This window comes from Vidua macroura, chromosome 11, assembly GCF_024509145.1.
Source record: "Vidua macroura isolate BioBank_ID:100142 chromosome 11, ASM2450914v1, whole genome shotgun sequence".
NCBI classification, from domain to species: domain Eukaryota; kingdom Metazoa; phylum Chordata; class Aves; order Passeriformes; family Viduidae; genus Vidua; species Vidua macroura.
In genome coordinates this window covers 18724215-18733902 of record NC_071581.1, presented here as the reverse complement: position 1 = coordinate 18733902, position 9688 = coordinate 18724215, and the positions used below count along the sequence as shown (strand labels likewise).

At 40.7% G+C, this 9688-nt stretch overlaps 1 protein-coding gene across 1 annotated transcript; it reads left to right on the top strand.

The window, feature by feature from the left end:
* Positions 1–218: 218 nt before the first annotated feature.
* Positions 219–8019, top strand: MPHOSPH6 (M-phase phosphoprotein 6). The gene is made up of 5 exons (XM_053987829.1): positions 219–374; positions 3806–3918; positions 5485–5575; positions 6508–6605; positions 7061–8019. The coding sequence occupies exons 1-5, from the start codon at positions 324–326 to the stop codon at positions 7218–7220; spliced, it is 513 nt and encodes a 170-aa protein (XP_053843804.1). The 5' UTR covers positions 219–323; the 3' UTR covers positions 7221–8019.
* The last annotated feature ends 1669 nt before the right edge of the window (positions 8020–9688 follow it).

The window sequence follows — 9688 nt, the reverse complement described above, 5'->3', positions numbered from 1 at the left end:
ACTACACAACACACAAGCATGGATAAGCCATGCCAGGCTCACATACTGATTTACCATTTCACACCGAAGCGGATTTATGTCCTGCTCACACCCCCGATCTCCCTCACCCCGCACAGCCGTAAAGTTTTTTTCTATCGCTGGTTCTGCATCGCCAGCGCTCCCCCCGGCCCCGGCGGCTCCCGGGGCGTGCGCAGGGTGCCGTGCCCGCGGCCGCCCCCGGCCGGAGGGTGGAGCCGCGCCGCCGCCTCGCCCCGCTCCTCCCGCGGCGTGCGCGGCCTCGGCGCTACGCGAGCGCGGGGATCCGCCGCGGCCTGCGGGCCGCCATGGCCGGGGAAGTGAAAACCAAGCTGTCCAAGAACCTGCTGCGCATGAAGGTGACGGGGGAAGGAGGGGAGGGCGAGCCTGAGGCCTGCGGGAGGGCTGGAAGCGGCGGCCGGGGGGCAGCAGGGCCAGGCCGCGCCGTGCCGGCACCCATGGCGAGCGGGGTGCGTGTCCCGGGCCACACGCGGCCGTCCGGAGCCCCGGTGTGGGGCATTCCCGTGCCCATCGCCGGCCACGCGGCGCCAGCCCTGGCTCTTCCCACGCAGGCTCTGAATACTGATGTGGTTATCCCTCTCGGGCTTGCTGGGCTGCTCCCCCGGCAAGACATCGCTGCTGCCGGCGCCGAGCTGCTCGAACGCGGGGGTTACAAACTGCAGGGCTCGGTGGAGGAGAGCAGCCTCATGATGCCAGCGAAAGTCTGGCCTCAAGGGCCAGCTCCAGCGCACCTTTTGGGAGTTCTTCGTTCCACCTCGCTCCTCTGCTGCTGGGTTGTTCGTTGTGAATTTAAATAAAAGGATTTCAACAGCACATTGAGATGAAGATATCAACGCTGCTTTGCTTTGCTTGGGGGTGGGGGCTTTTAGTATCGAGGGAAAAAAAGTTTAGGTTTTGGTGTGAGCATTTTTACCCCTGTTTACATTGGTGGCTAAGGAAATCCCAACCTGAATGGGGATTGATATCCAGCTTAACCAGCTTTCCCAATTCATAAATGCCAGGGATTTTAGTAACATCCCGATGTGCTTATTACCCTTGGAATTGTGAATTTCATGTCACCAGTGTGAAATTAGTCTCTGCTCACTGGCTAATGCATTCTGCTTCACACCATGTACTACGACTCCTAATTCAGTAGAGTACATTCTCTGATTGATGGTCCTTTATTGCTGGAAAACAACCAGCAAAAGTTGAGTATGGTTTTTTTTTTTTATGTTAATATTCAGTTTTTTAACTGAACATGATGGGGCCTTTGTGGCTTCTTGCTTGTGGTGTTTTATTTAGCCATTTTTTCCCCACATATTTATATGGGCCTATATTTCACATTCTGGCTGAAAAGAGTTAGCTGACTTCAGTTCAATTTTTCACATAAAGTGCACTCTGCTACAGTTGGATGATGGAATAGTTACCCTAATTAACAGATGCTTCTAAATCTAAAACTTGTACACAGAAGGAACAAAATACATCTTGCTTCACTCTCAAAAGGGAGTAGATGTTGAACTGAGTCAGCCAGCAATGTGTGACACGGTCAGACTCCCATAACCTGGATGGCAACATCATTATTTTTTCTTATTTTTATATAATACTCTTTTAAAATGAAGACTTCTTTCTGTTGTTTGCCAGTATACTAACCCCCTGGAGATTTCAAAAGCAGGTTTTTTTGATTGTTTTTCTCTGGAAGGCCATGGAGAACCAGCCATGTGAATATGCTGCCGTGACATTTGCAGGTTCACAGTCCAGGCAGTAATAACCAGCTTTGAAGAGATCAGTAGGTTTTGAAAAGGTCATACACAGATCTTGTATTTAGCACTTTTTTTCTGCAGATCTTCCTGTTTACAAATGTTTTAATTAAGCCTTTAGCAGCTGCCTCTGCAGGTAGTGATCCAATGTATTACCAGAATTCAGCAGGTGGGTGACGTGTGGTTGGTGGTGTTGGAAGGACCATTTGCAGTAAATACTGGAGACAAATGGAGACAAACTTTTAGATCTTGCACCATTTGATCCAGGTCTCATAGCTTGGGGAAACACACCCAAACAACTCCTCAGTTACTGACTTACATATTCTGTGCATACCACAGCGGGTATATTTTTAATTCATCAGTGTGTGTTTACATTAGAGAGAAACCTGAACACATAATTTTTATCTAGGTTTTTCCTGTAGTAATCTTCGGGAACATAATCCTTAAAATGGAGTGTGAAATGATTATTTAATTGGGTTCTTGTAGCAGAATTTCTTGTGTTGAGGTTTCTGACTGGCTAACCAATTTCCTTGAGCAGTATGTTTTTCCACATGATAGATTCACTTATTTTCCTCAAGAAGATACTGTAATTTTAATTGGAAAGCTTTGACATATTCTGAGTCAACTCAGAAAACAGAAGTCAATTTTTCTTTCATTAAAGATCTTGTACAGTGGATGCAGATAGAAATAGAAATGGAAAATAAAACACTAGCTCTGTTGGTTTGTACTTCTGAGTTTGGTTTGGTTGGGCATTTTGTAAAGACTGAAAAGATGTGTGGGTTGTTTGCACACCTGTACCACCCATGTATTTTTAAAGGACTGTGTGTAAACTGTATTGTTAGACTTGCCTCTGTCTGGGAGTTAGGTTGGTATAAATGTAGACCTCTGACAGGTACAGCTATCCAAACACTTCCTGTAGATCCTCAGGGAGGTCTCAGCTTTTAGGAGGGTGGGACTATATGGATTATCACCATAAAATTTTGAAGAGTTCTGGTTTTTCCCAGCATACTTCATTGACATTGTTTGGACTTAATTGTCACTCAGTTCAGGCACCTGACTTGAGACAAATGGAAATTAAAATGCTGTTTCACAGGCCTCAGGTCTGTAGTTCTGTGCTCTCAGCAGTTTTTTATAGGCTGTGACAGATGTCTTCTTCTACTCCCAGCTGTTGAGAGGTTACTGTTCCTACCTGCCTGTTCCCATCCTCTGACAGAGGTTATCACCAAGGAAGCAAGTGACAGGAGTGTCCTTGTATTAGGAAAAAAAAAGCAGTCTTGCCCTGAACTTCATTCTTGGTCTCAGCTATTTTGGCAGACTGTTCCTGCAGTGAGTTAACAGGTCCTTAAATACAGTGCTGGACCTGTACTTTGGTGGGTCAGTGAGAATTGAAGAGCTGGGAACATCTTCCTTTAGCACAGCTGGATACAGTGGACTTTTCTTCATAGTCTGGTTTCAAAGTCGTACATTTTTCCACTTCCAAAGACAGGTTTGTGCTTTCAGAGCTACAAACACAATCCAGTTCATTAAATCTGAGAAAAGAAGAGGATGGTTGAAAGTACAGATGTTTCAAAAAATAACCAGCCTGGTATGACCCACCTCTAGCTCTGAGCTCCAGTGCTGTTTGTATGAGTGTGGTTTGTTCCTGATGTGCAGCAATAACTTCAACACCATTATCTTCTTTCTGGCTTTTCCTGAAGCATTAGAAAAACCTTAGTAAAATTAGGGAATTGTGACAACCCCAATCTAGCAAAACTAGCCAGGACAGGTCTGGTTCTTTATATGTAAGTACAGATGTGACTGGCTGTTGACTTTCAGTAAATAGCTGTGATCAGCAGCTGTTTTAATTTTCCATTGTCTGTTTGCCCAAACTTTGACCAAACTCAGAGAAAAAAAAAAAATCACAAAAAACATTTACTTTGTATCAACTGCTAAACATTATGTAATGGATAATTGCTATCATGTAATTACTGCATGTTCAGAAGATACTCATGATGCAGAAAACTGAAGCTATGTGTTTGTGTCTTTCTTTGTAGTTCATGCAAAGGGGTTTGGATTCACAAACTAAAAAACAACTAGAAGAAGAAGAAAAGAAGATAATTAGTGAAGAACACTGGTATCTTGATGTACCAGATCTAAAGGAAAAAGAGTGAGCTTGTAATCTTTTGTACTTCTTATCATCATTGCATTGTTTTGAAATGGAAATAGCATATTCATATTTTTTCCTGTAACATAAGTATTATAAATAACCAGTTAACAGAAGCAAAAATAGTGACAGACTGGTATTACAACTTTTTTATTACATATTTTTAGGGCTGTTCTTGAGGTTGCCTAGTGTAGTTCGACCTACTTTCAGTTCTTGTGTGTGTTGTTTTCTTTCACTCACACATTCTTCTAGATGCATGTAATTAGTTTCTTTCAGTCATTTCAGTCTTTCAATTCATTCATTGCTGCTTTTTCCCTTCATTAGAAACAAAGTTTGAAACCTTGTGTTAGTAAATTCAGCTCCAGTCACATGGTTAAGTCGATTCAGGACAGTTCTGTCCTCTTGTGTCCAGCTCACTTCAAATCCTGGTTTTGAAATAGAAAAGATAATGGCAAAAATAAAGGAAGGCTTAGCTAATAAGGAAAAAAGTGTCCTGCTCTTTAGAAAGGTGCCTTAAATAGCAGGAGAACTACTTTTGAAATTGCTTGGGTTTCATCCTTTCAGAAGTGGAAAAAAATTCCACTGAGGGAGAACATAATTTTGAAAAAGCTAGGACCCAAGGAATTAACTGTAGCTGAATAAGGCCATTGATAAACTCTTTTCCATTACTCTTGGTGGATATGACAAAAAGCTATTTCAGCTTCAGTTGCAGCAAGGAGTGTTCAAGCTGGACATTGGGAGAACTTTTGTAACAATAAGACTATTGAAGTTCTGGAGTAGATTGCCTGAGGAGACACTGGATTCTTCATCATGGGAAGTCTTTTGAGGACAGGCTAGCTGGACCTCTGCCGTTCATGGCACATGTGTAACTGATACTGCCTTGAGGCAGGACAATGAGCTCAATCTCTTCAGCCTAAGTTCTGTGATCATGAGAGTTCAGTTTACATGGGAGATGAAGAGGATGAGGGAACAGGTACATATGTGTGAGGAAAAGGATGGAACAATCCACCAAAGTACTTTTATCTGACACGTGTATTATGATTGCCTCAGGGTCATGTCTCTTTTCTCATTCCATGCTCATTAAAAGAGGAAAAAAAGGAGGGAGAAGGGGGAAATGTGCTGAACAGAGAGTGACACAGTGTTTTATACCCTGACAGACTCAACTAATGCCAGGTCTAACAGCACAATGAAAAATTAATTAGAAGCTTTTGCTAGTATAGTAGTGCCACCTGGGGAGTGATATTTATGTGGTATTTTTATTCTGGCAAAAGTATTAATGTAGGCAGAACCATACCAGCAAAGAGTGCTTTTTGTCAGAAGAGTTAATTTTGCTTGTGGAACTGGCACAGCTTTACTGGCAAAAAGGATTCTTTTGCACTCCAAGCTCCTTGTACTGAAAGATTTATCAGAGCAATTAAGCAGAAAGTAGTTGATGGTTTAAAATACACTGTGGCTTTGTTTATTTGGGGTGGTGGGGGGAAAAGACAGCACATCCTTTTTGCATTTGTTTAACTTGGTTATTTTAAAGTACATGGTTTGACCAAATGCTGGGCTTGGGGTTTCGTGCAGGAGCTGTATAATAGAAGAGAGAAGCTTTCTGCAATGTGAGGATCTCGTTTATGGCAGAATGTCCTTCAAAGGATTCAATCCAGAAATTGAGGTACCATTTCAGTGTCCTGGTTTGAGGTTGTTTCACATTAGGATTGAAGCCTTTGGGTTTGGGGATTTGAGTGTTCTCACTGCAGTCTTATTGGCCTTTGCAGCACCTTCCATAAATCCTTCCATGTCTAGAAACTCCATCATTCAACCTTAAATGTTGATCAATGCAGCATCTGATAAATAGAATCTTTTTACCTCCCTGTGTTGTTGGTCAGTAATTGCATGACTCCTGCAGATTTTCCCTCCCTGAAGTGAGGAAACCATCCCACATGCTGCTCGCCAAAACAAACCTCACTTTCCCTCCTGACCCAGAATGGAGAGTCTAATCTACAAACATTCAACCCTATTTATTCAACACTTAGAGTTCCAGAGTAAAAATGCTGGGCAAGAGTCTTTAATTTCTTTCTGCCATGATTCATGCTGATAGAAGTACACAGGGACAGTAATAAAAAGGTTACCACTGAATCTGAAGCAGAAGGATGAAGGTGTAAAGACTAAGAGATTGGCAGAAGGCTATGTAAGGTAATTTACTAGAGGATTCTTTTAGTTACTTTGAACTTGCTGTCCCTGTGACTCAGCATATGATTGCTTCATGGCTTTTACTGTAAATCCTTGAAGATAGTCTTTGTTTTTAACAAAACCATTTCAAGGTCTGTGTGCTAACATCACGATGAAAAATTAATTATGATCTAACTCTCTGATCTCCTGGAGATGTTTGGAGTGCCCTTTAGGATGTTTGAGTAGTACAAAACACTGAAAACACAGTTGCCTTTTCTTCATGAGCTTTCATAATGATGGCTCTAGCCTAACCAGGAACAGAAAATAATTACTGAATTTGATTCTTACCTCTTATATTCTTCTACCAGTGAATTTCAGCACTGTTGCCATTGTGTCATGGTTACATGCTTAAGCTGTTTCTCATTTCATTTTCAGAAGTTAATGATCAAAATGAACTCTAAGTGCAAGGAGGAAGAAATTGCAGAGGATGATAAAATGGAGGCTGATGTGTCAGATGAAGAAATGGCCAGAAGGTAAATTATGTTTTATGACATAATCAGTACTAGCTAGGAATATGATACGTTACTGTATTATGTGTGAGGAACTAAAACCCAAAAAGGAAACAAACAAAATTAAAAAGCCTACAATAGCTATGGAACTGTACCAAATTGATTTTCCAGGAATGCTGGTATATATCCACTTGAATCTCCACCGCATTTGGGGGTAAATTCTCCATCACTTGTAGGGTTTTTCTGCCCTTTGATATCCAGGTATTCCATGCTAATTCCCTTCTTGTTACCAGTTGCTAACAAATTGAAACTATCAGAGTGAATAATAATGTAATAAGTCATGCAGTATTTGTGCTTCTCCAAGCTTTTATTGACCAGGTTTTTACACCACTTGAATTGTTGATTATGTTTAGCATATGCTCCACGATTTTTCCTCTGATTTTAATAAAAGGTGTATTTTTTTTTTATTCTCTCTACAGATATGAAACATTAGTGGGAACAATAGGGAGGAAATTTTTGAGAAAAAGGGACCAACGTGTACTCAAGGATGATGATGAAGATGATGAAGTTGAAGAGGGGAATAGTAACACAAGACCTAGTAAAAGAGCTAAGAAAATGTTCTTAAAACCTCAGGATTAATGTCAACTGCACAAGTGGAGCTTGATACCTAATGCCTACCAAACAGAGTACCAAGAACTGGAGATTGTTTGGAGTTTTTGCTATTTAATGTAAAAGGTGGATTTGTAAATCTGTTCTATTCTCATTTAAATTTCTACCATCCACAGGACAGACACTTTCCAAAGTGGGTGTTTATATAATGGATGTTGTACATCCTTTCCTCTCTCAGCAGCTTTTCATGAGTGGGGCACTCATCCCATCAGTCTCTTTAAAAGTGCTACATAGTTAAATTGAGTGTTGCATGCAATCAAAAGCAACATTATTTACAATTTAGAATAACATCTGAAAGAAGTCTTTGGAGTAAAGATGAGCTGTGTCCAATTCAGTAAGGCAGTTCAGCTTTCACTTCTTGCTTTATTATGAAAATGAAACCTGCACTCTCTTCAAATTGAAAAAAGTCAGCAGAAACATGCTTGGTTTGTGAGCTTTTTTACTGCAATAAAAATAAGATGGGAGAAGAACAGAGAGATAAAATCCACTTTATTGAATTTTATTTTTTATAAAGTTTATTTAAAAATAGAGGATTTTGTAGCGAAACTTTTTTTATACAGCAAGCCAAATATTGGGCGACGCTTACAGTTTGACGTCTGAGCAGATTGTGAGTCTTAGTTTCTGCCTTCCAGAAGAAATTTGCTAATTTTGCCTCTTTTACAGCAAAAAAATCCAATCTTATAATTATGTAAGTCTTGTCATAAAAGCATAATAACAGTTTCAGAAACATACTTGAAAGCAGAATAAAAACTGTGGGGTTTTGTGTTAATGATTGTGGATTAGCTTATTTAGTGTAAAAAAATTATGCTTAATACAGTCTGATACAAGGAGAGATCCTGTTTTGTGCTGGCCACAGATGTCGCCCAACATTTAGCTGAGTACATGAATTTATGTAGCATATGATGAAGACATCTGAAGTAGTGTTAGGATAGAAACATCATTCTCTTTGGTCAGTTGGTGCTCTGGGTCTTTTGAAAAACATCAGTGTGTTCTTGTCTAAAATCATAGCAGTTCTCTGTGCACGGCCTTTCAACAAGCAATATTGCTATTGCTACATTTCCTCAGGAGGTCCAAGCTCCTCATCCTTTATGCTGGCTCTCTGCAGAAAGGAATTTGTTAATTGAAGCAAGGAGTGGCCATTTTGCCATGGGCACAAGGCTTTTTTTTGGTCTTTTTTTAACAGCTCAGTGAAGCAAGAGGTGAAACTCAATTATTTAAAGGACACACCGTGTCTGCTGTATTTTGCATGTAATACATGAACTATGATCCATATATCAGGAGCACCTAATTAGATATTCAAGATGGATCACACATGGGAAGAGAAATATACTTTTAACCTAGTAAGGGGACTTTGTGCAGGTGGAAAGGCTGTGATTCATGATCTGAGATAGTTTTTCGGAGCTAATTAAATGCTACTGGTTCAATTACTTAAAACCTGATCATATATTACTGCTAGCTGAAAAGGAGTTAATGATGGCAAGACATTTTTCTTCCCATGGAAGATGTGACCTGAGCTATGAAATGATTTATTGTTGGTCATCACAAGAAAAACTTGGAATACATCCCATTTTTCTTCTTGCTTATTAGTAGGAAAATGATTCCTCTGAATGCATTTCTTGAATGGAGAGTGAATTTCTGCATAGCTGTGCTGAATAAGTGAGGGGTAGGCGTGTTCTGGTGAGCCGCCAGCAACCAGGAGATGTCACTGCAATTGCATGTCCTGAGAGACTGTGGCTTGGGGAAGTGTCCAGTGGTGCCATGGGAAGAAGCTTTTAGGTTATTTTGATAACAGCAGTGGCTGAGATTAATTCTGTGTGGAGTCTTCCTTTTTCAGTGTTCTGCAGAGAGCTCTCCTGCATTGCAGGGTTATGTTCAGTCCAGTGGGGAGTAATTCTCATCAAAGGGCATTCTGCCTCCTTAATTTCATGTCATTTCCTGAGGGACAGCTGGACATGAGAGTGGCACGGTGCATGGATAAGCACATGAGAAGCTAAAGAGCTTCCTAGAAAATCCACAATTTTGGAATTGGGACATAGGAAGGTTGGTTCTGTTTCCTAAATATACCCAATACCAACTGTGAAGAAAAGGTAGATTTTAGTTTATTGTCTTTAAATCTGGGAGCTTTGCTGTTCACATTCAGCTGGTGGCTCAGTGCTACAGTAAGACCAGCTACTTATTTTTAGCACAATCTTTTATTCATGAGGCATTTGCAAAATGTGCCTTTAAAAGCACCATCCAGAGTGTGTTATTGTGAGCAAGACAAACCCAAAACTCAGCCCTGTGTGACTTTTTAAATGTACTTTAAGTACAGAGTTACAAGCAGACATGGTGGTATACCTGTCTGCGTTTTCAATGGTATAAATACATTTATGGATAGATTTAAGTCCGACTTGAGCTTCCTACCTGAGGTAGAAACATTCTGCTGTATAAAATCTGTG

What these genes read in the sequence shown, in the direction of transcription:
- MPHOSPH6 (XM_053987829.1), top strand. Translation starts at nt 324, where the DNA reads ATGGCCGGGGAAGTGAAAACCAAGCTGTCCAAGAACCTGCTGCGCATG. An exon ending in CCAGATCTAAAGGAAAAAGA is followed by an intron (nt 3,919 to 5,484) that starts GTGAGCTTGTAA and finishes GGTTTCGTGCAG; the next exon opens with GAGCTGTATAATAGAAGAGA. An exon ending in GATTCAATCCAGAAATTGAG is followed by an intron (nt 5,576 to 6,507) that starts GTACCATTTCAG and finishes TTTCATTTTCAG; the next exon opens with AAGTTAATGATCAAAATGAA.